Source organism: Mirounga leonina, unplaced genomic scaffold (assembly GCF_011800145.1).
Source record: "Mirounga leonina isolate KUSES-001 unplaced genomic scaffold, KU_Mleo_1.0 Mir_166, whole genome shotgun sequence".
Classification (NCBI taxonomy): Eukaryota; Metazoa; Chordata; class Mammalia; order Carnivora; family Phocidae; genus Mirounga; species Mirounga leonina.
In genome coordinates, this window is record NW_023270418.1 from 11040805 (window position 1) to 11068344 (window position 27540).

General features: G+C 35.3%; 2 protein-coding genes across 17 annotated transcripts in view; one reads left to right on the plus strand and one right to left on the minus strand.

The window, feature by feature from the left end:
- Nucleotides 1-9265, plus strand: part of DNAJC24 (DnaJ heat shock protein family (Hsp40) member C24) — a 63131-nt gene extending 53866 nt beyond the window's left edge. Inside the window, exons 4-5 of one of the 2 annotated variants that reach the window (XM_035012508.1) lie at nt 1611-1679; nt 5874-9265. In XM_035012508.1, the coding sequence (XP_034868399.1) occupies nt 1611-1679; nt 5874-6004 (200 nt within the window). In that variant the 3' untranslated portion in view covers nt 6005-9265. The remainder of the gene's footprint in view (nt 1-1610; nt 1680-5873) is intronic. The other variant, XM_035012509.1, reaches the window with a different exon arrangement.
- IMMP1L (inner mitochondrial membrane peptidase subunit 1) overlaps nt 7424-27540 on the minus strand; it is a 79491-nt gene continuing 59374 nt past the window's right edge. For 14 of the 15 annotated variants that reach the window (XM_035012496.1, XM_035012497.1, XM_035012495.1 and 11 more), the window contains 2 exons: nt 8453-8563; nt 7424-7588 (listed from right to left, as the gene is read on the minus strand). In XM_035012496.1, the coding sequence (XP_034868387.1) occupies nt 7520-7588; nt 8453-8563 (180 nt within the window). In that variant the 3' untranslated portion in view covers nt 7424-7519. Of the gene's footprint in view, nt 8589-27540 lie in introns of all 15 variants that reach the window. The other variant, XM_035012507.1, reaches the window with a different exon arrangement.

The following is a 27540-nucleotide window of genomic DNA, read 5'->3' on the forward strand; positions in this document are numbered from 1 at the left end:
ACTGATACAGTCCGTATAAGCTATTTAGTGGGCACAGAGATGGAGGAACTCCCCCCGACCACTGGGCAGGGTCTTTAGTCTTTGGATTTTAGGGTCCGTTTAATAGATTGTTGGTACCCAGTAAATATGAAGTGATATAATATTTGACATACTTAATAGAAAACCACAATGAGTTCAAAATATTGTATAATTTTTTCATCTATTTTAAAATTGTGTAACTCACCAATAAATTTTGAACAGGCAGTTATTAAATATAATTAAATTGTAGGCATTCACACAACGGAACAAAGGAAAGCATTCTCAGCAAGTGAACAAGAGACTAGTGAGACAGCTAAAGAAAATTTCATTGGGGTGAAGGGTGGATTTTAGTAGTTTCTTTTAAGCATCGACTTCTAGAAGAATAATACAAGCATACATGAAGTATAACATGCCTTTAAAAACAAAGACAAGTGCTCATCTGTTAGTTGCTGTCTTTGTCCCAAAGTATACTTGTTTTAAGCAAGAGTACATGCTTCTACTACCTAAACTACACACTTACTAAATTTAGGTAGAATGCCAGGCTTCTTTGAACCTTCCACCTGCAGGGAAAACTTTGGCGTAGGAAATAGCAATAGAACATCAACACAATACAGTTGTATTGTATGGTTATTGAAACCTTTTAAAGTAAGTCTAAAGTTACCTATTTCTCTGTTGCAAGCAATTAAAAATCAGATGACTAATAGCCTCTTACATTTGGTTAGAGCTTTTTTCTTTAAAGTACTTGTAGACTGATCTCATTTGATTAGAACAACACACTGGTATTAGTCTGCTCTGACTGTCATAAGCAAATTCCATAGGCTGGGTGGCTTAAACAACAGAAATTTATTTCTCATAGTTCTAGAGGCTGGAATTCCAGATCAAGCTGCCAGTCAATATGGCTCCTGGTGAGGGCTCTCTTACTGGCTGTAAATGGCCTCTTTCTTGCTGTGTCTTTGATACTTTCCTCGGTGCCTGTGCATGGAGAGAGACCCTCTCTCTTCCTCTTCTTATAAGGCCACTGATCTATCAGATTAAGACCCCACTCTTATGGTCTTATTTTACCTTTGTTACCTCCTAAAAGTCTTATCTCTAAATACTTCAATGTATGAATTTTGGGGGGACACAATTCAGTCCATTAACAACCCCTCTGAAGTAGATAAGAGATAGCTCAGTATATCTAAGGTATATTTCTAAGGTTAGAAAGCTGGTAAAATACTACAGCTAAGGTTCACAAACAGTTATTTTTGCGCAACTACATGCTTCCTTCCTTAGTTACAGGTATAGTTTGACAAAAAAAAAATTCCCTATCTCTCACAAAAATAGGGGTTACTAATCACAAGGAATCACCAAAATCAACTCCATGGCTTTTGTATGTTGCATATTTGTGGAAAATAGGATAGATTTTGACTGTTGAAGTTCATAAGAAGTGGACCCCAAGTCATGTAGCCTTAAAACTGCTGTCAGAAGTAATAGACTAAGTTTTTAAATGGTAAATAAATTACAGCTGTAGTCACCAGGCTGTAGTTGTCTTTTCAGCATTCTTCATGGTTATGGTTAAGTGCTGAATAAATGTCGCATTTTATATTTTACAGAAGAGGATCTAAGAAATATGGGACCAGTAGATGCTCAAGTATATCTTGAAGAAATGTGTTGGAATGAAGGTTGGGATTTTTTCTCTTGACTATAGTAAAGAAAAATATTACGGATTTTCTTTGAGAAGAAAAACTCATAGGATATTTGGAAATCTAAAAAAATAGTAATAGCTTGGCTTTCTAAATATATATATGTGGGTGGTTTTAGGAATATTTTTCATTCTAAACTTCAATTATTGATGTCCCCCATATGACTCATTTCTAGTTATTTTTCTAGTCTAATTAGATGTTAGGTATAGAAGGTTTCATAAGGTTTTCTTTTTTAAATTACTTGGGTTTTGATTTACTTTCCATCTGTGTAATAGGGAAAGTAAAGTTAAAGAAGATAATTTTTTCCATCCTTCCTCTGTTGACATATGAGATGAATTCCTATTAAAATTTTTGTTTATTTTTATTTCTTTACATGGAATCATAAACTATCAGGGCAGGGCTTTTAATATTATACTCTTCTGCTTGGAGCTTGGTTTTTACTTTTGATTTTATGTCAGGTGAAAAGAAAAATCTGTCACTCCCTTTTACCTACCATGACGTCTTATCTTTTTCCCTCTTCTATACCTAGAATTTTATTTTATCTTATTTTTTATTTTATTTTATTTTATTTTTTTAAGTTTTATTTTAGAGAAAGAGAGTACACGTGGAGGGAAAGGGACAAGCGGACTCTGCGCTGAGCCCGACACAGGGCTTGATCTCATGACCCTGAGATCATGACCTGAGGCAAAATCAAGAGTCAGACGTTTAACCAACAGAGCCACCCAGGCGCCCTCTATTACTAGAATTTTACGACTTAAATCTAATTTCTCTTACTGTTCTAATAGTTTTCTGAATTGCTCTGGTTAGACACTGTTAAGTTCCTTCTTCTAAATAGAACCCATGTGAATATCACACATCCATGTTTCTCTGGGAAAATGAAGAAAATCTTACTATTTCTTAGAATTTTTATATACTTTAACCCTATAACTGTTGTTCAGCCTGCAGTAAAAATTCCCTAGGGGTTTATAAAAATTGACTAATGAGTGTGGATAGGCAGAAGATAAACAGCCCATCCATCCATCCTGAAACCAAGTTTACTGGAATTTTTTTTTAAAGAACTTTTTTTTTTAAGATTTTATTTATTTATTTGACAGAGAGGGAGAGAGAGAGAGAGAGGACACACAAGCAGAGGGAGCAGCAGAGAGAGAGGGAGAAGCAGGCTCTCCGCTGATCAGGGAGCCCGACGTGGGGCTCGATCCCAGGACGCCGGGAACATGACCTGAGCTGAAGGCAGACGCTTAACTGACTGAGCCACCCAGGCGCCCCTGGAATATTTTATAATTTAACTTAGTGCTCTTAGGAAGGTGGGTAATAGGCTGTTGACTTAAGAGGAGAATCATGTTTGTGCCTCTGGGCCACTCTGCTCCTAAACTGCCAAATGAAATCCTAGAGTATAAATTCTTATTTGGGCAGTGAATGATTGAGAAACTTGAGGTTTTGTGTAACTGGGGCTCCCAGGGTTTTATAATAGTTTCATCAGAGTAAACAAGAGCTGCTATGAAAGTAGAATATACTGGTGATACAGGCTTTAGTGGAAAGGCTTCTAGTTCATGAAGGGGACAGACTAGAACATGTTATTTAGCAAGGAGACCTGCCCAACTAAATACATTTTTTGAAAATACAGTATTGCTATCTCATCAACTAACATTGTGTGTGTTTAATCTCTTCTTAGACAAATTAGTTCTTTTTGCTGCAGCTGATTAACATATTTTGTTTCCTCATGATTCCTGATAATATGAAAATAGTCAAAACTGGTTTTGTATTTTTTCCTTCAGTAGCCTTTTAAAATAAGTTTTTATTTTAAATTAATATGGATTGGTGGTTCAAGCATCTGTTCAGTCAACAAATACAGTGAGCTTTTTTTTTTTTTTTTAGATTTTATTTATTTATTTGACAGAGAGAGCACAATCAGGGAAAGCAGCAGGCAGAGGGAGAGGGAAAAGCAGGCTCCCTGGGATCCATTACCTGAGCTGAAGGCAGACGCTCAACTGACTGAGCCACCCAGGCGCCCCTGAGCTTTCTGATACAAGTGAAAAAAACAAGATAGTGAAAGAAATGTACAACATGAAATTGTCAAGTTATAAATGTGTTCCTATCCTTGGAATTTCCTTAAGTAAAGGTGACAGTGAAGATATAGAAGAATCCTAACCACAGCCAATGAATCAGTTACTAGAAGCTTGAGTTAATCTTAAAAATTTAGGACATCCTGATACTTAAATTAAGGGTTTTTTATAAAGATGGAAATAATCCTTATTCTTATGAGAAAAAATACTGAGCGGCAAACAGCTGCATGAAGCCATTATTTCTGTGGGGATATTTATAAACTAATAATGTAAGTTTTGCAATTGAAAAGAGCAATCTTGGCAGATGAAAATTCAATAAAAAGTGCGATCAGCTGGGCAAATAAAAAATTGTTTGAAGATTCCTTCATGGCCATTTTCAGAATAACCTTGGAAAGTGAAGATCCAGAGCAGGAGAAAAGTGGATGAAACCCTACATGATAGACATAGCCAAATTACCATAGTCTTGAGCCAAGGACAGTATGAAACAATGCATTTTATTACGCTTAAAAGCCATCCCTGAAGAACTGTTTAGAGTGGTTAACCTTTCCCCTTAGGGTTAGTCTGTTTTACAACTTGGTTATTTTGTCTTCAGTGTATTTAAAATGGTTTCTGTGAAGATATCACTTTGTTAAGTCATAGAATAATATAAGAAGAAATGTAACAAGATGTGAATTTTTAGTGAGCATTAACATTTGGAATCATCTATGACAAAACTCCACAGTAGCCCATGGTGGCCTCTGCATCATTTACTGAGCACATGTCACCTCAAATTGTTTCTCAGTGCTCACTGAAGTGGTAAAAAAAAGAAGAGGGACATTTAGCTTAAGAAAACCAATGGTTAGAATATGTACACTTTTAGACAATTTAATAATGAAACAATTCACTTTTGAAATTGGATCAGACAGGGAAGCTATTAGCATTTTAAAATTCCAAGATTAAATTATTTTTCTTTATGGACAAAAGAGACATTGTGGTGAAAAATAAAAAGGAGGATTAGGTGAATGAATTCATGTTTTCCTTACTAGTAAAAGAAACATGTAAAGTTGGCTTATTTGTTAATTTTTCCAAGGCCATATTTGATTAGAGAACAAATACAAGGCAGTTGAATTTTTTCTTTTCTTTTTTTCTATTAGTGGCATATGATGAAACCTGAGTGTTAAGGAATAACGTTTGAGAATTGAATGAAGTTATTTGATGTATCTCTAATAAATTATGACTGTACAGTAAGCTGATCAGTAATTATTTTTCTTTTACAGTCACTTCTCAGTGACATTGAAATGGAATGACCAGTGGATCAGATTTTTTCAGTTAAAGGACATGAGCATTTCAGGTTCCCAAGAAGATGGTAGACTTAATAAAATTTCCACCATTAGTAGGCTAAATGTTGCGCTGTACCGCCTCTGTTGGGCATCTCACTTCACAGAAATAGTGATACTGGAACAGAGTATCTAAATGTTGAACTTGATAAACAGTTTAAGTTAGCAGGGCACCTGGGTGGCTCAGTTGGTTAAGCATTTGCCGTCGGCTCAGGTACTGAGGATCGAGCCCCGCAATAGGGCTCCCTGCTCGGGGGGATTCTGCTTCTCCCCCCACCGCCACTCGTGTTCTCTCTCTCTCTCTCTCTCAAATAAAATCTTAAAACAAAACAGTTAAGTTAGAGTTTTCTCTAAAAGAACATATTCCAGGCAAAAGTATGTTGCTCTACAGTAAAACATGGAGAGCTATTTCTCTCTTTCCTTCACAGTAGTATTTTTGACCGATACATTGTTGAGAGGAATGTAAAATTTATATGGATCTTAAGAAAACAGGAGACTTCAAATAAATGTCCTGGGTCGCTTCTGAGCATCTGCTCTCCCCTCAAGATCTTTGGGCTATTGATTTGTAGCTTTAGCCCTCTACAGATCTCTACAGATCAAGATTTTTTGGTAGATAATTTTTAGAAATACTGCCCCATACAAGAATTTGTTTCAAGTTCTCATTGAAGTGTTTTATACTTGCATGTTTTGCAATTTCTATGAGATAAACTGCATTTTTTAAAAAGGTGTTGAAATAGTTACAAGCGTTTGAGGCATTTTGTTTTTTTGTTTTGTTTTGTTTGTTTTTTTTACAGATGATCACTCTTTTTCTCTGAGTTGCCGATGTGGTGGAAAATACAGTGTTTCTAAGGATGAAGCAGAAGAAGTTACCCTGATTTCTTGTGATACATGTTCACTAATTATAGAACTCCTTCATTATGGCTGAAATTGTTCACTAAGTGGGATCCTTTAACTGTGTATTCAGACATGTTGAAGAGAGCCCATTCAAGTAAATGTATAAAGCTGATAAAAAGAAGTAGGATTCTTTTTTTGGTCAGCTTTTATTTGCAGAGAAAGTATAAGACTGTCAAGCAAGGGCCACCCCAGATTAATAGAAAATTAATTTAGTTACTTATATGTATTTATATTTTATATTTATAGATCACCAAAAAAAAAAAAGGACTTGAATTATAAGTTATATTTTGTGAATTCCCATCTGAGAACTTTGTTATTTGGTCCATTTTTCCTTGGTATAAGAATTTTCCATTTCTTTAAGCATGTCTCCTCTTATAATGGGTCACAGTATCATCATGTTTCTTTATAGTTACTGAGTTTCTGAAGTAACATGACATTTCTAGCTGCTGAAGTTACAGGCCTATTGTACAAGTATCTCAAAGTCTCAAGTCATTAGGATTAAATTATAATCTTTGTGAATAACATGTGAGCCTAGTACTCCCATAATGAGGGCTGGATATGGATATTCATGAAGTTATTTCAAAGTTAATAAAGAAGGTAAAGTGGCAACTGTAGAAAGGATAGCTTTGGAGTGAAAAGACTTGACTCGTCCTGACACTGTATTTCCAGATTCTTCGTGTGGCTACATTAAAGGGAATAAAGCTTGAACACTGCCATCTTCAACTTTAAATGTAACTTAGGAAATGGTAGCTTTAAAAATAAATAAATAAATTTGATACAGATGCATTATTTTCCTTTTTATTTCAAAGTACTAAGTATTAATTCCTGCATTTATGAATAAGGAACCACAGTGCATTGCTGGTATGATCAGATGGACTTTTATAATGTTATTATTGATTATAATAGACTCTAAAGATTTTATTTTTCTGTATATTTGATACTTTATGTACAGTATAAGTCAGGACTCATTTAAAAAAAAATTGAGGAATCCTTTATGGGATCACTGGAACTTTATTACTTAATTTCAAATGAGTGAACCAAGCATGTGTCATAGCAGCTTTTTATTAGGTTGAACCCATGGTATTTATTACTGGTTTGGACTTAAAAGACTAGTTACTACTCTGATGTGTAAATGTAGCAAAAGTATGAGGCATATTCAAGAAAAGATTACTTTCGTTATAGCTATAAAACCAAAAATTCAGAAGTGAGGTTGTCATCCAGGTTTTTTCCCTAAAAATATTTTTATATCTATCATAAAATTTAGATGACTGACTTTTTTAGATTTGAACACTGCCATCTTCAACTTTAAATGTAACTTAGGAAATGGTAGCTTTAAAAGAAAAATAATCTGAATACAAATTTAGATGACTTACATTTTTATCCATATATTGGAACTAATAGAGCTTGCAGTACGTGTCGTTTATTCTTTACATATAACAATTACAAATGATTAAAACTAAGTAGCAAATAGTTTATTAGTAAGTACATGGTTTCAGTGGCAATAATAAATTCACTTGGAGAGAAAAATCAGAACAATAAATTCTTGCTAATCATCAGAAAATCTGTGGCCATTAGGGCTGTCACGTAGAAATCCAAAATCACTCAGAGGCCAAATCTGTAAAATTAAAATGTGATTGAAGACACTTAATGAGAGTGTTATATCATCATCATATTCCCTTTATTCATCCCTTTTCTTTGTGCCATATAAACACTTTCTCCTTATTTTTAGTCAAGAACAAATTCTCTATACCAAAATAAGACTTTAGAAAGTAAACTTGTATGTGCATATGTATTTAAACTCTAAAGTTTGGAATGCCGATATGTTATACAAGAAATTATATGTGTATGGTATGTGAATATATATGTATGAATATGTGTCTGTGTTTTCTTTTACTACCCTCAAAGTTAACTGTAAGCCTACGTATTTAAATATAACTTCTGCATAAGTGTAAAGAATCCTGCAGATTATCCCACAGCCCCAAGTATTCATGTGTTTTTCTTCTTACTGTTGTGGCAAAAAGGAGGAGCCAGTGAAAATAATCATCTTTCCTACGAGTCCTACATTTACTGTAACCATGGTAAGTCAATGTACTTAACTGGGATATCCGCACTTAACAGTGTGGTTTGACTACACTGCTCTTCTGCAAATGCATATTTATTTCCAAGATACAAATATAGTTGTACAAGTTGTATGAGAAAGAATTACATTCTGGAGGTTTAAACTAAGGGCTTCTTATAGCTAAGGTAGTTTGGACTTTATTATTCAAACAAAAAATTACTCTTAATTACCTGTCTCAGTGGGGAAAAAGGTAATGTTTATAGCTATGAAGGCCAGCATGTGCCTAAAATGTAGTCGCTGCAACAGTTAAGTCCACTGACAGCCTGAATATTTCAAAGTTCATTTTGGAAGAAATTGTTTTTTTTTTTTTTTTTTTCCAGCTCAGAGAAGAAAACCTACATTTTAAGCAGAAAATAATACCTTGAAAAAGATACGTCCTCTTATTAGTCCATATGGAATAGGTCCATAATACCTGGAATCTGTAGAATTCTGTAGATTATCACCTTCTAACCAAACATGACCTGTTGGCACCTAGAATTAGAGAAGATAGCAGCCCCTTTAAAAAACAAAAACAAAAAAACAAATTTGGGTACTATAAATAAAAAGCATGTCTTCTGGTAGTAGGAAGAAATGTCCTACTAAAGTTCTTTTTTATAAAACACATACAAACCCTATGATTTGTATTTTTGCTTTTATTTCTTGCACAATAAAAAATCTTTTACTAAATAATATTAGTAATGTTAAGATTTCATCATTTTAAAAGACCTATCTTTTTTGCCACATGGTTCCCAAACATTAATTTGTTACACAAACCCCAAACTGAGGTTATAAGAGATCAAAACAGTGTGACAGGGTCATTAATTTAATAGACTTCAAAAGAGGTCATTAGGATGCTGACTGAAAATGTGCCCTCCTGTCTCTGGAACAGCAGAAGCAGGGCAGCCACTCAACTCAGCAACATCCTGGGGCCAGTACCACCGCCAGACCTATTAGAGTGCTCATGATGAACTAAATGGTAATTGATTGTGACATCAATTACAAATAATCTCATCATTTTATTGGAGTGGGCTTGTCAGAATTCTAATTAAGATCCCTGTTCTGCCTTTGTACAGGCCATATCTTCAATGCATTATACTTCAGTAATGACCATCAGGAACTAGAAGGACCTATTATAAAATCATCAGTTGTAAAATTAATGATGGTGACCTACTGAATAAAAGACCCTATCTCCTATATTGTCCTATGTATTAACTGGTAAATAACGTTAAGTTTACATTTTTACTCAATGTCAACCATAAGAATATTTAGAACAGAACATGTTACCTTAAAAAAAAATGCGCTCTGTGATATGAAACATTTGCCCATTAATCTATTCTATATAAACTTAAAAAATTACTCTGCAGCAGTAATCCTTAAAGTAGCATTTTACAAGTTATTTTATAGTTTTTGTTACCCAAGAAAGTTGAATTATTGACCAGACCAAGATGATCTACTGGGAAGGAATTTATTTTCACTTTTCTTTTGACTTGCTGTTTATTACTTGGGTACCTTATGTGAAGAAAAATACTCCTACTGGGATAAATAAGAAATGACTGCAATTTTACAAAATATTACAAATTACTGCTTTTTAAAGACTTTTTTAGAGCAGTTTTAGGTACACAGCATGATCAAGAGGAAGGTACAGAGATTTCTCACCCATCTCCTGTCTCCACGCATGCATAACCTTCCCCACTATTGACATCCCCTACCACAGTGGTGTATATTTGTTATACCTGGTGAACCCACATCAACATCATAATCACCCAAGGTCCAGAGTTAACTTAGGGTTCACTCTTTGTGTCGTACATTTTATGGGTTTGGACAAATGTATGACATGTATCCATCATTATAGTATCAGAGAGTATTTCCACCGCCCTAAAAACCCTGTGTGAGCTGCCTATTATTCATGACTCCCCCCACCTCCATCCCCCATATTACCTTTTGGAAAAATAAATGTATACAAGCATGTAAAATCTGAATTTCACTTTACATCAGAGCTTATATAATTTTGGAATGTCTTATGTAGAAATATTTGTCCAAAACAAGTTATTTTCATTTACATACACTTAAATGTTAAATCTATTTGTAGAGAAAGAACTTAAGTTTCCTGAAAGAGTATCAGATGCTATAAGATCACTTTTTTCCCCCCACTATTAGTGGAACTAAGTTATAGGTTCTAGGGCCAAAAGCAAGACTAATTCCTATCTGTATAAGTGGATTTATGTACAGTCAACCTTATTGTTCAGGTAGAAAAACGAATCCATCTCAGGTCACAGATAAAAAAAAAAAAAACAAACCAAAAGTGTATTTGGAAAAGCCATGTGTCATTAACATAGTCTCAAGTGCCACTATGGGAGAAGCTATAATATGGACATTTTATGTTTAAATTTCCATAGTTTCTCCTTAATATGTGTTTGTTTCTGAGTTGTAAAAAATATGTAATAAACCAAGATCCAATATACATTCCATTTCTTCATGAAGCTCTCCCCAATCTTGCCTGCCCATACCAAATACTCTTGATAGTTTAGAGCACTTACTATATAAAGTCTGCCTTGCCTGGGTCCCTGTATTATAACATCTTATTAACCTGCTTGGCTTTTGTGTAAGTCTATTATTTTATGACCAAATAAGCCAATAGACCATAATCGTGTCGTGATCTTAATTCTTTACAACACCTAAGCCAAAACTGGAAGTCCGATATTTGGTGGTATTTATTATTAATGTAAGTATAAATTCTTACAAAGCACAATCACTTTTGTATGACTTTTGAATTCTTCCAAATTAGTGAAATAAAGTGATGAAGTGTTATCTCTGGTAATAAATTCCGTTCTGTACTGGTTAATTTTATTATTAACGGAATAAATAATTAACCAGTACAGAACGGAATCTGGAACATATTACCAGAAGCCTTTGGAAGAGTATGACTCAGCTATCTTGACCTAGTCCTTGATTGCAACAGGTGGAACATAAAGAAGGAAATAGTAGTGCAAGCCAGTATATATACATGGCGTTCTGGTTTCTTTAAAAAAAAAAAAACCAAAACACTCATTTGATCCTTAAAACAATCTGTGAAGTACTATTATTGATAGTTAATAGAAGTAGGTTCAAATATGGGGCATGCTAATTCCCATTTATCTGAAGCCTATACATTCTAATACCCATGCATCCATTTATAGTAAAGGAAATATCCTCTACCTCTCAGACTTGGTGCTTGATAGAAAGTACACAAATCAAGGAAACAGCCTCATCATCAATGGAACCTTTAATAACAGCTTCTCTATAAACAGGAAAACCTCTAAGTTGGATCTTTTAAATCAAAGCAGTCACTTTTGCTGACCTACCTGCCAACTACTCAGTGTCCAGTAAAAAATTCATGATGTTGAAATTATTCCGCTTATTTTTGGTATAGAGTAAGAGTGTACACTTTAAAAATCAATTTTTTAGAGATTTACTTTATATAGCATAAAAAGCACTCATTTCAAGTTTGACACTAGTTTTGGAAATGTGCACACCTACATAACTGCTAATTACAATCAAGGATGTAGAACATTTTCATCATGCCGAAAAGTTCCCTCCTATGCCAGTCAACCTCCCATCCCTATACCTGGTACCAGGCACCTAGTGAGATCTGTTACTAGAAACTAGTTTTACCTGCTTCTAAATTTAATATAAATAAGATTGTACTACACATATTTATTTTGTGTCTGGCTTTTGTTCATTTTTTTATGATTAATCCAGTTGTATGTATCAATCATTCATCCCTTTTTACTTCTAAGTAGTATTCTATTGTAAATTAACAATGTTTGCCCATGAATCTGTTGATGGCTATTTTTCTTTGCAGTTTGGGGCTGTTAAGAATAAAGCACTCTAAACATTAATATGTAAGTCCATTTCTTTTCAGTAAATACCAAGGGGTAAAATTTCTAGGCCATAAGTGTATGCCTACCCTTAAACTTTTCCTAAATAATTAAATCATTTTACACTTGCAGCAGTAATGTATGAGTATTCCTGTTGCCCCACAACCTTGGTATTTTCCTTTTTAAAAATTTCTGCACTTCTAGTAAACTGTTGGTGTCACATTGTGGTTTTCATTTGCAGTTCTCTGATGAACATTTTTTTCTTGTGCCTATTAGTGTATCTTTTGTGAAGTGTCTATTAAAATATTTTTCCTTATTTTTAAAATGGGTTGTTTTCTTACTCATTTTAAGAATCCTTTATCTTGAGTATAAGTCCTGTGACAGGTATTACAAATATTTCCTCCTAGTCTGGGTCTTTTTAATTTTTTTGCCATTTCCAATGTATTGTAAAGCTATACATTCCAATGTATTGTAAAGTGTTTTCTAAGTTCTGTATATTCACTTGGTTCTTTTGATATTTACCATTTCTTTCCTCATTATGTTCATCCTTGAGATCCTTGAAAATATTTAGATTTGGTGTTTTAAAGCATGTGTCTGTTAATTCCATTACTTCTGTTATTTCTGGATCTATTTAATTGATTTTCCTTCTGGCTATGGATTACACTTTCTTATTTTTTCACATATCTTGTAGTTTGTGACTGAGCTGGACATTGACTTGTTGAGTGGATTCTGTTTTTTTTACAGCGGGTTGAATGTTGAAGAGGTCTGCTTGTTTTGGGGGAGGCAGATAAGTTAGCTGTGGATCGGCTTATTCCTTTCAAGCCTTGTTTTTAAAGCTTGTCAGGTTGGGTGTATCTCACACTGTACTCTTAGGGCTACTTTAGGCGTACTACTAAGTAAGGCATGATATTCAGGGATCTCTACTGAATGTGCAGGATATTCAGTAAGATCTGTCCACTCTGGCTGGTCAGAGCTCCAGTGGCTCTTAGCCCTGTGTGAGCTCTGGGAATTGCTCAGCTCCCCACTCATTCTTTGCTCGGTCTCTACGTTTCATTGTAAGCAGGCACAATTTAGTATTCAGCTCAAAAGCCAAGAGAACACCTAAGGAGATTTATGGTGATCATTCGGTAGCTCTGTTTTCCCAAGTAGTCTGATCCATAAGTTCCAACCACTTAAACTTCCCCCTATACCAATCTGTCTCTTCAACTCAGCAAAACCACTATGCTTTGGCTTGAATTTTACTTCAGTACCTTGTGAAACACCTGACTCGCAGCAGGAGTCGGGGCAAGTATAGGGCTTGCCTTGTCTACCCTCTTTTTAGGGATCTGTCCCATACTTCCTGCTATGCATTCTCTGAGAACAGCTGTTTTACATTTTTGTCCAATTTTCTAGTTCTTTATGGCAGGATGGCAAGTTCAGCATCAGTTACATCATCATTACTAGAAACAAATGTTCAAATTATCTAATTTTTAAAGTCTTTATTATTTTTCTTAGCATACCTCATAACAATATGAAGAGAATCCTTATGGTAAAAACTGAAAGTTTTTGATGTAAGGTAAAGTGTGCCTTTGGCATCTCTCTTCACCTTGAGTCCCTTTCAGTTGCATCCCCTGCATGTTTTTGTTCTACCCTTTATCAAAATCTCTAGAAAAGATCTGCCAAACTCAGCATGCAATTATGTATAAATAAGGAATTTCACTATGGTATTGCTTGTATCTCAAAATTGGCAAAAGTATAAATACTCCTCAGTAGGTGCAGATCAAATAAAATATGGTTCATTTATATAATAGTAGACAGCTGGTTAAAAAAAACTAGTAGATTTACATGAATACCATCAGTGAAAAAAATAAGTTACATGGCAATATGTATAAATGTTTAAAAGAAATCCACAAAAACATATATTTCAAAATTTACATTTTTATGAACAGTATATACTACTTAGATAATTTAAAAATGGATATAAACCTCAACTAACCATGCAGTTATGTCCCGATTAACCCATCATAAGTTGAAAATGCAGTTGACCCTTGAACACAGGGGTTGGGGTGCTGATCCCCTACCGTCCCACGCCAAGTCGAAAATTCCCGTATAACTTCTGCCTCCCCCAAAACTTAACTATTAATAATCTGTTGACAGGAAGCCTTACTGAGGACATAAACAGTCGATTAACACGTATTTTATATGTATTATATACATATTCTTAAATAAGTTAGAGAAAAAATATTCAGAAAAATCATAATGATGAGAAAATACATTCACAGTACTATAGTATAAAAAATCCACATGTACATGGACTCACGCAGTTCAAACCCCTGATGCTCATGGGTCGACTGTATTTTAAGTCAAAAATGCATTTGATATACCTAACCAACTGGCCATCATAGCTTAGCCTAGCCCACATTAAATGTGCTTACAACACTCATATTAGCCTACACTTGAGCAAAATCATCTAACACAAGCCTATTTTACAATAAAGTGTAGAATATCTCAAGTAATTTATTGAATACTGAAAGAAAGTGAAAAACAGAATGGCTATATGGGTACAGGATGGTTGGTTGTAAATGGTCACATTACCCTCTTGATGGCATGGGTGACCGGAAGCTGTAGCTCACTTGCTGCTTCCCAGCAACATGAGAGTATCATACTGCATATCAGCCCGGGAAAAGATCAAAATTCAAATTCTGAAGTACAGTTTCTACTGAATATGTATCGCTTTTGTAGCACAATAAAGTCAAAAAAATCTTAAGTCAAACCATCATAAGTACACACACACACACACACGTTATCTTAATGTGGCTGTCCTTTTCAAGTGATACTTGTACTTTTTTTAAAAAAGAACATGGTCCATCACAATACAGGCTAGGAAGAGCTTTGTTGAATTAATTTTTTTTTTTTTTAATCTTTGCTAGTGTGGAAAGAGAAAGATCTAACTTCCAATCTAGATAGAAGGTTTGCTTTTTTGTATAGTGTAAGTAAATGACTGCAGTTAGCAGTATTGTCACCAGATCTCTGGATAACTAAAATATTTGTCTAGCTAAGAACTCATTTCTTTAAATAAACATAAAGTAAACATTTTGGGTATGGGTCTGAAATTCAAAACCTGACCTTTCTGGTACAGACTGAGGCAAAAAAACAGAACCAAAATTTCCTTTCTTACTCAAAATGCAGTTATTGTCTCTGGGATTAAACTACTGATTATCACTGAATTGAAAATTCAAACCAGAGGGAAAAAATTCTATAGCAATATTATAGTATTAATAGATTAAATGGTAGTTTAAAATGTAGACTCCAATAAACTGATTTGTAATAAATGTTTGCAAATTACAAAAAATGGAAATCCCTAATTCTATGCCTTTGTTCGTTACTTCTCATAACCGAAACTTTAAATGGTTAGATTACTTTTCCTTTTCATACCTTTGTCAATCTGTTATGCCAAACTTGAATGAATCTGTGAAACTGAGTAAGAATATATGAATATGTTTATAGTGAATACCACATAGGAATTTTTACTTTGGCTCTAATGTGAATTTTCCCAGGGTCTCAGGACTTACTCTAAGGGCTAAATTTTAAAGCATTAAAAGAACCCTTAAATCATTCTTGTTTCTCCTTTCTACGTCAGAGGTTTACTTCCTGATGTATGATAATACCTAATCTCAGGGCTGGACAAAAGAATCAAGCCTCTAGTTCTTAACTATACTTAACAGAGGTCTAGTTAAGTGCCTCCTTTATAGTACAAGCAACAAATGTAATTGCCTCATGGCCTGCGGGTGTCCATTTAACAAAAGAGGCTTTGTGAACCAACCCACAGGTGTTACTTTTCTCGATTCAAATGAAATCTGATGCAAGAGTCCACAATATCAGATAACACATTTACTAAACTGCAATCAAACTCATTTATTTAAGCAAAAAATACCTAATTAAGAAAAAGATCCTACTGAAGAATAAGATATTTGTATGTCTGACCTTTCAAAAATTTCAAAAAACAGAAAATTCTAATAACAGGTTGATTTTTTAAATGAACCCTTTCTTTGCCAGATATTTTATAATTTACAACCAACAAAGGTAGGAGGGTATAAAGCCAAGGAGAGGGGCAAAGCTTTTGGAATCTTTTTTTTTTTTTTTTTTTAAGATTTATTTATTTGACAGAGAGAGAGAGGGAGAGCGAGCACAAGCAGGGGGAGCAGCAGAGGGAGAGGGAGAAGCAGAGAAGCAGGCCCACCGAGTAGGGAGCCCGACACAGGGCCCGATCCCAGGACCCTGGGATCGTGACCCGAGCTGAAGGCAGACGCCCAACGACTGAGCCACCCAGGCGCCCCTGGAATCCTTTTTTGACATGATTATTTTTCCTTTTCCTGAATTATAAAGGAAGAGAGGGACACACATTTTATGAAAGCAATCAGAGAAAGCCTTGTTTCTTTTTGGCAAAAGCAAATGGGGGTGATCTATCAGTAACACATTATTTAATCTTAAGAGTATTTATTTCATTTTCCACACATATTTTAAAGATTTTGTTTTGGGTCTCATGGAATGATAAATGTGAAATATAAAAATGTATAATTTCCCTACCCTGGAAAAATGTCCACATGATGAATGTACATTTCATTTCATATGTCATTTTACTCTAACAATGCCCATAAAATTGTTTTTTATGTTACTATCTTCCAGGTAAGCAGGATCAAGTCAAATTACTATCCCATTATGTGGCTAATGTATATTCTGTTTAATCATGACTTACATAACCAAAATGAAGCCATGGTAAGATGCTGTGGACACAAACTATTGGAAAGAATAATTGGAAAATGAAATAATTTATTATATAGTTCTAAAAGAACTTCATAAAACCTGGTATTGTATGATTCATGCAAAAGCAAAATTAGAAACACCATCAATCAGTAATTTTTGGAGTTTACTCTTCCTATAACACCAATAAAAGCTATAAACAAAGACATATGTCAAAAAGTGAAGCACTGAATCCTCCTAGGGGCAATCAAGTAGAAGAGCTCTTGATACACAAGGCAGAGAAAACGTTATTAGTCTTTCATTTAAAAAAATGGGAGTCTCAAGTGCCAGTTATCAGTATCCTTGAAAGCAAAACTCAAGGAACAGTTTCACTAACATTGTATTTGACATTCTTCTTGGCACAACTTCTTGCCCACATTTGCCTACCTGAGTAGAATATCTGGAGTCCTAATGGTGGTACTCCCAAATGCTAGACGCATGACAAAGGGATTAACATTTATAAGGACCAGGCATGGAACAGTTAACACTGATTATTTCAATGCATGCTATTTCTGTGTAGTCTTATTACTCTCCTATCTGCTTATTAATGGGGACTGTTATTGTCATTCCCTACTTAAAAATGGTGCTACCTTGGGTTCATTAGCCAATTATCACCAAAGAGGAATTTCACCAAAGTTCCAATAGGCTACAACTCCAGCACTAGTGTTGGAGTAATGATGGGGGATGCTTTTTACTAACATTCTTTCATTATCAAGCATCTCCCTGCTGAATAGATTTAGAGCTTAATCTTAGACCTGCTCATTCTCATAGCTATTGCAAGCTAAGCTCCTTCATCTTTCCCCCAAGTACTCTACCTCCATCCAGCCTGAAGAGGAATTTCTGATGGGCTCTTTAAGTATGGTGGTTAAAGATACAGTCCACAGAGTAAGAAGAGTCATGAGTTCAAAATGTAGCTCTGCCACTTACTAGGTAAGTACCTTGGACAGGTTGTTTAAACCTCATCTATATAACTGGGATTAATAAATGCCTTACAGAAAAATTCTGAGAACCAAATGAAATAACACATAAGGCTCCTGGCACCCAGTAAGCACTCACTAAATATTAGCTATTGTGATTAGCAGTTATCCCAGCTGCTGGTATGAATGGTGTCTGCTGGGCATTCTTTGTTCCTGGTTTCCTATGCTGTCTACCCAGTTTTCTGCAAAGTGAACCATGCTTTGCAATTTCACTTTGTTTTTGATAGTTTCTTTTACAATGTATTCAATTATATAGTTCCGGTACTAGCCAAGACTTGAATTCAGTATTATTAAAAATGTACATTAACTGTGAATAGATGCCATATTAATTATGTAGCAAAGACTATCATTTTTATTCTTTTTTTTTTTTTTTAAAGATTTTATTTATTTTTTGGCAGAGAGGGAACACAAGCAGGGGGAGTGGGACATGGAGAAGCAGGCTTCCTATGCAGGGCTCAATCCCAGGACTCCGGGATCATGACCTGAGCCGAAGGCAGACGCTTAACAACTGAGCCAGCCAGGTGTCCCCATTTTTATTCTTTTAACAGGCATCTTAAGCAACGTTTATTAAGTATCAAATGCTTAGGCTCTTCCTTATGAAGCATTCACTTCTTCAGAACCATCTACTCACTAGTCAGAAGGTATATTGAGGGGGGATATGTTGGGACTGAAGCCAACAAATAACCCTTTCCATCACAGCCATCTAATATTAATGTACCAATCCTACAGTATTTCTTTCCCAGGACAATGGATTATTTTGCTCTTCTTTTTTGTTCTATGTGTAAAATAATTTACCTGTTTTGTTTTTGGATTAGTACTTAAAAGAAGCATCTTATATTCTCATTTCAAGACAATCTCTGTAGCTTCATTTTAATACAGCCTAATGTACACTCTGGTTTTTTTTTTTTTTGAAAGATTTTATTTATTTATTTGAGAGAGAGTGCACAAATGGGGGAGGGGCAAGGGGAGAAGCAGACTCCCCACCAAGCAGGGAGCCCAACATGGGGATCTATCCCAGGACCCCGAGATCACAATCCTAGCCAAAGGCAGACGCCCAGCTGACTGAGCCACCCAGGCAACCCACACTCTGGTTCTTCCAAAAGATGAGCCTAACTTAATGAAACACAGGGTATTTCAGAAAGTAGTAGAATGTAGTGGTAGGTATGCAAATAATGAGTTTTCTCATGCTCTCAGAAAAAGTCTAAGCAGTTCGTAAATACCATATCATACAAGATATGTAATATTATGTTTCCATGAAAATTTTGATTCACAGGACTTCAAATAATTCTTCCCAACGTCAAAACTCATCCCTATATGGAATTATGTCTATAAATGAATGAATGTAGTCCTATGGCTCCTATACATAACTGCTTCATATAGAGATTGGCTAAAAAGCTGACTTGACACCTGAAATGGTATTAGAAATAGAACATCCAGGGTAGGAAAGAGTCTCTACTCCAAAGAGGAAATAATTACAATGAAATATGTAGATCTGTTTGTATTTGATTACCACTAATGCCTTAAAAAAAAACACAAACATTATGTTGCATTTTTTGACAGATACTTCTACTTGTGTTTTATTTATAAAAACCACAACTCAAATGCACCATGCCCTATTAGTTATTTAGAATGAAATCTAACTTTGTGAATATAAAATTCCCATTTAGACAAGTGGGTGACAGGTAACATTTTTCTGTAATGATGTAAGGTACAAAAAGAATAGCTGAAGATCTTTTAAAAATAAGATTGATCTCTGAGGGCTGAGAGCACCAAAACATTGTTTTAACTAAGAGACTACGAAAACACATTATGGACATCAAGGAGGGAATAGTACAGCATCCAAATGTCATTTTGGAAAAGCATTTGTCTTTTTTCCCCACTTCTTATAATAATATAATTGCCACTGTATTGATTTAAAATACAGGGACGCCTGGGTGGCTCAGATGGTTAAGCATCTGCCTTTGGCTCAGGTCATGATCTCAGAGTCCTGGGATCGAGTCCTGCATTTGGCTCCTTGCTCAGCAGGGAGCCTGCTTCTCCCTCTGCCTGCTGTTCCCCGTTTCTGCTCTCTCTCTCTCTCTCTGACAAATAAATCTTAAAATAAATAAAATACAGTCTCTCTTAGGCTTATTAGATAGGCTATATCTTCTCTCCATTTCCCAAATTAACATCTCTCCCAGCATCTTATCATGTACCACCTACTCCTATTGCTAAAGCCAGAAACCTGGCTCAATTTTAAGCCCTTCAATTCCATTTCTTCCAGCATCTAATCCTGTCTAGATATTTCCTTAATCTTTCTCCAAACTTTGTACTGCCTTCCATTCTTAATGTTATTATCTTAATTATGTCCTATAGCCTATTAACGGGTCTCTCAGCCTTCAAACCTTCTCTCCTACTAGGAGTCTCTCCTACTCCAAATCTTCCTCTATTAATCTATACTAATATCAGAGTGATCTTTTATTTTTATTCCTTTACAAGAATTTAATACATATATATTTTTTAAGTTTTTTATTTTAAGGGTGATTTTTAAAAAGCTAAGTCTGATAACGTTATTTCCCTGCTTGAGACATACAAGGAACCGAGCCCTGTTTACCTTTCATTTTTATCTCTCTTCACTACCCGCCCCTCCCCACTATATGTTCCAGACATGAGAACTTACTTTTGGCAGCTGCCCAAATCACAATGCTATACTCCCCCTTCTAGACCTTATGAATATACTGCTTGCTTTGATCAACTCCTACTTATCCTTCAGAATTTCAACTCAGGTTTTACCTCCAATCTGGAAAAGCCCTGTTGACCCCAATCTGGATAAATTTCGTCTCGTGTCTTATCACAGTACCCTGTATATAATTCTATTACATCATATTATAATTTCTTGTCTGCTTCTCCAACTTGGCTACAAGCTTCTAAAGCTGAACTGTCCATTATGGTATCTGCTAGTCACACATGTGGCTATTTAATTTTACAAATTATATAAAATTCAAATTCAGTTCTTCAGACACACTAGCCATGTGTCCTGTGCTCAGCAGTCACATATGCCTAGTGGCTATCATACTGGACCGTCCAGATACAGAATATTCCACTTTTGCAGAAAGGTCTATTGTATAGGACTACTGCAGGCAGACTTACCTCCTCTGACATGGTTCTGGCCCTCAAGTAAGTGCTCAGTATTTGTGGAATTAATAAATGCAGAAATAAATAAAAGGAAACTTGTGAAGTTAATGTCTGGCAAATTTTGCCCACCCCCACAGCTTGCTGAGGGGCATTTAAGTCTTCTTTTCCACCCCATCTCCCTGCCCCCTAAGTCCAGTGGTGGTAGCTGCTTCTGAGCTTATCCTTAAAGATGCATGCTGGGATTTGTTTGGGGTTAGGTACAACATTTGTACTTAGGGTCACAAGTCCATATTGGTCTATATACCTACACCTACTTCAATTTTCTTTAGAAGTCAGGTCAAATTTCAAGTCTCTTCAGATGACAAAGTTTCTCTAATCCTTCCTGATTTAGAGATTCATATATACAATGTGCAAGAAGTAGATCAGAATCTTAAGTTGCATCTTAGAATTTTAAATTGCTCACCCTACAGTTTTAAGGAGACAAATCTGTCGGCACTTCATGTGTTTGGTGGGGATGCAGGCACTAGCTGTAACAAACTAAATGATTACCACATTATTTTTTTTCTTATTCTCTCTCTCTTTTTTTTTTTTTTTAAAGAAAGGGAGGACTAGAGAGGGGGAGAGGGAGAGAGAGAGAAGCTGAAGTAGGCTCTATGCCCAGTGCGGAGCCCGACGTGGGGCTCAATCCACAACCCTGAGATCATGACCTGAGCTGAAATCAAGAGTCCGATGCTTAACCGACTGAGCCACCCAGGCGCCCCGATTCCTACATTTTCTTACAATAGTTATGACAATTCTAATGCAAGAGGAAAGCACTCATACATGTAGGTTAGCAGTACAGTGGCTTGTAATGCCAACAGTTTCTTGCTAATTTATAATCTTCAACTGTCTTATAACATGCATACCTATTTTCGTTTATTAAAGATTTATTTGAGAGAGCACGAGTTAGCGGGGAAGGGTGGGGTAGAGGGAGAGACAATGCCAAGCAGACCACCTGCTGAGCATGGAGCCCAACGTGGGGCTCCATCCCACAACCCTGAGATCATGACCTGAGCCGAAATCAAGAGTCAGACACTTGGGCGCCTAGGTGGCTCAGTTGGTTAAGCGACTGCCTTCGGCTCAGGTCATGATCCTGGAGTCCCAGGATCGAGTCCCGCATCAGGCTCCCTGCTCGGCAGGGAGTCTGCTTCTCCCTCTGACCCTCCCCCCTCTCATGTGCTCTCTCTCAAATAAATAAAATCTTTAAAAAAAAAAAAAAAAGTCGGACACTTAACCAACTGAGCCACCCAGGCACTCCATGCACACCTACTTTTACATGTTATTCCTCCTTTCTATTCTTATTTAGGTAGATGATAGTTTAGTAGAATGAGAATGCTTTTACGGACTAACAATGAGTCACTGAAACCCACAGAATTACCCAAAGCGGTAACACAAGAACTTCATTTAGTTGCTTATTTCAAGACATTTGAACATATTCCAGCTACTCAATAGCAACTTTCCAGCAGACCACTGTATCAGATTAGAAAGTCACATGACACTTGGAATATATTGTCTTTACTACCATCAGAGATGGAGTCTGCTTCAGATGCTTCTACTGAACAGTAGCATTACAATTTCAGTTTTCTTAATTTCTCCCAATTCGTTTTAGGCAACCTTAAAGTAGAGAGGTCTCATACAACTTTCAGATAAATATACATAAATACTTTCATTTTACTGAACTGCATCACTGCCCCCCCTCTACTCACAGCAATGGCATTGATTTTCCAACTTTGAGTGGTTAAAATACATTTAGGTGAACAAAACTGTTTCAGGAAGACTTGCTATTCTTTCAGCAGAAATGTGATCTTTGTGCATATGTATATGAATATATATATACACAAATGTATTAAGATAAAATACATTTCTACAAAATAAAATCCTATAAACTAAATGTTATTGTTAAAAAAGATTATTCTGAAAATGTTCAGAGAACACATCAGAAAATGCTTAAGTTGTGGAGACCTCAAAGATGATTATTTAATGTTATTATCAGAAGGAAAACACCTCAGAATCGTAAACAATAAGTCAAATTTATCTTCAGAATTGTGTTAGCTATAGGATGAAAAAGTCACGTCATCTCCGCAGTGAACCTCACTTTAGCAAGAGAGTAAACATACTTCCTCCACATCAGCTGCAATCAAGGCATTAGCAGTATGCCATGATTGATTATCCTGGGACCCGTTGCTGAGAAATGGATGTGTAGCACAGGTTTTTATCACTAAAGTCTGCAAAAAGCAAGTCCCTTGTTTAGATATCCTAGTTGTAATGAGTGACATTATTAGGTAGTTCTTCTATTTAAATGACATAAGGATTTAGTGTATCAGCAGCTTATAATAAACAAGCCCTTTCAACCTGATGACTCCTTTCCCTACACATGAGTACTTTTTGTGTTTATAATACAAGTGGTAATAGAAGACCATATGGTTGTGACTTTTAGCTAAAGTAAATGACATTTAAACAAACAAAAACAGCATTAGGATATTCAAGGATCTGAACTATAACCTAAATACACAGTACACTTTAAGGGGCTATTAGTGTTAACTATATACACTGACCATTTTCTAAAGCTGTTCAATTAGTGAGTTTTTCAGTTTGCTGATCAGTTTTTCAAAAATATTTTCTAATATACTGTCAAACACCTTTATCACTGGCATATTGCCCCATTTACAACTTCTTTTAAAAAACACTGTATTTTTATCCTGAGAACATTTAATCAGTTCTTTCTGAAATGTAAAACTGTTTCTATTGCTCAGATCTCTGCCAATAACAATAATGATGTTGTTATTCACATATATATAATTTTTAAAAAGAAAAGTACAAGAAAGTGGGAATGGTACAAACAGAGAGAGCAGTTCAGAAGTTATCGCAAGAAAACGATATGAATTTGTCTTGCACCCCAGTGGTAGCAGAGATAGTAGCAAGAGTGGTCTAATTCTGATTATATTTAAAAAATACAGCAAATCCATGATTTGCTAAAGGATTGGATGTGCAGCGAAAGAGGAAAAGAGTCAAGGAAGACTCCAAGATTTATAACCAGAGCAAGCAGAAGAATGGAGTTGCCATTGCTGTGATGGGGATATGTGTGGGAGGAGCCAGTTTGGGAAAGAAGATCAGGAGTTTGGTTTCGGACATACTAAGTTTGAAGTGCCCATTGTATACTAAGGTAGAGATAGTAGGCAAACTATTAGATATATGATTCTGAAGTTCAGGAAAGAGGTTGTAGTTGATATAAATTTGGGAGTTAAGTTAGGTAGTATTTAAAAGCATGAGACAGGATGAGGCCACCTAATGTGTGAGTGTATATGAAGAAGAGAAGAAGTTTAAAATATGAACCCTTAGTTACTCCAAAGTTTGGAGGAACCAACAAAGGAATCTCAGAAGGAACAGAAAGATAGGAAAAAAAACCCAGAGAATGTGCTGTCCCCAAAACTAAGTGAAGCCAGGTTTTGAGAACAAGTATTTCAAATACTAACAACAGGTCAAGTAAAATGAGGACTGAAGTTGACCACTGGATAGATAACAGTTGGGACCCCTGACAAGAACTGTTTCAGAGAAGTGGTGGGGACCAAAACGTAACAGGAATGAGCTCAAGAAAGAATATGAAGTTCAAGGCAGTCAATGAGTAGACACAACTCTTCCCTATAGGAGGATGTAGTGTCAAAGGAGTTTGTTTATATGGTAAATTTTATAGCGTATTTGCTAATAGGAACTTAATATATTGCAAAATGCCTAAACTGTACCACAGTTACACCATGGATTAAAATCATAGCCCTGGACTATCACACAATGTTACCTTCAGAAAAATTATAAAGTGTTTTTCTCCATCTTTTCATTAACTTTATAACAAAATTTCACTATATTACCTGAGCCCTGGCCCTATTTTCCCTAGGAAAATGGAAACTACACTATATAGGTTTTTACACTGCATTTTGCCTACTGTGCAAATCAACAGGATAATGACCATTCATTTTTTGTATTTCCTATTTGCTAAATGCTTCTATTTCCAACTAAATTATTTTTGGCAAATTAGTGGCTTTTAACTTCAAACTGAGGAATTCTTATAGTATAGAAAGGCAAGTTATTCAAGATGTTTGAGCTGAGTATATATTTCTTTTGAAAGTCACAAATTAAGCTCATATCCTAGTAGCCAGTGCTTAGCCCATAACCCAAAGCAAGAATTACTGGCCTCAATACCATGAAATGAGCAAAACCCACTGCAACAGCACCTGATAGGGACTGCTCAGTTTCCAAATGCTTAATGTAAAAAATAAATCATGGTTTGTTAAGTATTGCTACCACATGGACTTTTAGAACTCCAGACTGAATAAAATGGTTCCACATCACTTAACCAATGATCTGTTTATATTCTTTTTTGCCAACTTAGGAACAATGCTATTTCTTTCATATGCTAAACTCTACGTTCTAGGTTCCAAATGACAATTTTGGTGTTTTCTTTCCGAAACACCTACTTAGGAGAATTTTTTTGGGGGGGGGCCCTGGAATTCAAAACACATTTAACATTCATCACCTTTACCAAGCAGCTCAATCAAGATCTGAACACTAATGTCTTCATCATAAACAACAATGACTTTTCTATGATGATACATCGGTAAAGGAGAGAACCCATTTCATAAAATATCTCTGTGCTTCAGAGATAACTGAAAAAGGGAACCCTCTAGAGGAGGAGACCGTGTAAAGGTTTGGGTATCTCTTCAGAGTGCTCCAAACTTGGATGAATTTTTGTTATAAATCACCTTGATTAATGGAACACATTTGCTAAAGTGGTTCTATAATAACTACACAATTCTTGTTGCTTGAAAAACCCAGCCTGGAAAAACTGGTGGAGGCAGGGAAGCCTTCAAAAAATCACTGGCTTCTCTTTTAGGACCAATACTGTCCCTGGTCAGAAATAGTTACCTTTCTTTTTAAAAAACAATGAAGACAAATATATTTTAAGGGAAGTACAATTTGATGAGATGGGAGTATAAATAATAATAATAATCAGTAGAGAATATTTTGGGAGAAGTAGTAGTAGCATGGTAAGGAATATAAATTCTCTATGGAGCCAGGCTACTTGTGTTTGAATTCCAACGTTTTTTGTTTTTTGTTTTTTCCACTAACTGAAACTGGGCAATCTGTTTAACCTACCCATTGTCCAGTTTTTTTATCTGTCAAATACTGTCACTACCTATGTTATTAGGTTGCTGTTGTGATGATTATAAATTAACCCTTGTGAAGAGTGTCAACAGTATCTGGTACAGATGAAGTATATAATAAGTGTTGGCCAATAGTATTACAATTATGTCTGTCAGTTATAAACATGCAAACCAAAGTGATTGGAATATACCTAGAACAATATAGCAGTGTCCTCTAATTTATCCATTCATTGAACATAAAAATTCAATGAATATTTTCCTTAAATAGAATATTCAAAAAAATTTACATCTTATACTCCTCTGATTGTCTTCTCGGTACTTAGTAAATATCTAATCCCCTGATATTCTTCCTCTAATAACTCTTAAAAAGAAAACAATTGTGTGGTGTTTAAGTACACAGATAGCAGATGCCATTACTTACATGTTTTGTTGTTCTACCTATTGATATGGGTATGTTCTGCCTATTGATACTTCTACCTAAGTATATGCTTGTTGCTAAAACAACTTAAAAGTGACTAGAAGGTCTCATGAAATGTTAACAGTCATATGAAGGTGAAATCATTATGTAAAATTCTGACATTTTTGAAGAATAAAAGGATACAATGTCCATGATGAAGGTCATAGAAAAAATAGATTACCTGAGACCACACTATCACCTTCAACATTATCACCATCAGCTAACAATTACTAGTATATTTAGCACTGTGGTAATAAACAATAAAAGCATTTGCACTGCTGAACCATAATCTATTATGATGGTACAAAAATAATAGATTTAATAATCTATTGATCAAACTTACAAGGCAATCAGAGGCTATTATAGTTCAAAATAAATATACAATGATCAAGACAATTTAACTCTTAATTATTTGCTTATATTGGGGATGAAAATAGAGGTAAAGTTAGTTAACAGATCTAACAGCTGCATCAATAATTTGAGGGTGACACAGAAAATTTAAAGAGAAGTAAAAAATTAAGTTATAATTATTAAAGTAAGACAAGTATATGCTGAGTAAACAAAAGGCCACCCTCCCCTGCCATAAGCTCTGTCATGGCAGCCATCGGTGAGAGGAGCTAAAATTACATCTGCTCTTCACTCGTCCATCGTGCTGCTCTTGCTTTCTTTTTCTAATTGGATAGTCAAGTTGACTAGAGCAAGGTATATACAATTTCTAGCCTAAAAATTTAAGTAGGATTTAAAAAGACTAAACTATAGACTTTGATTTTACCATATTTGCCACTAATAAGTTAGTGGAAAAATTTTCTAAGCCAGGATCCCAGATGGCATTTAGCTGGCATGTTTCCTTTGTCTTCTCCAATCTAAGACAGTTTTTGTCTTTCCTTGTTTTTCATGACCTTGACATTTTTGAAAGAGTTTTAGTCAGTTATGTTGCAGAATGACACTCAGGGTTTGTCTGATATTTTCTCATGATTAGACTGAGGTTACACTTACTTTTGCAAAAATATCACAAATGTGATGTGCCTTTCTTAATGCTTCATTTCAGGGGCTACATTATGTTGATATGTCTTTTTATTGGTGAAGTTAA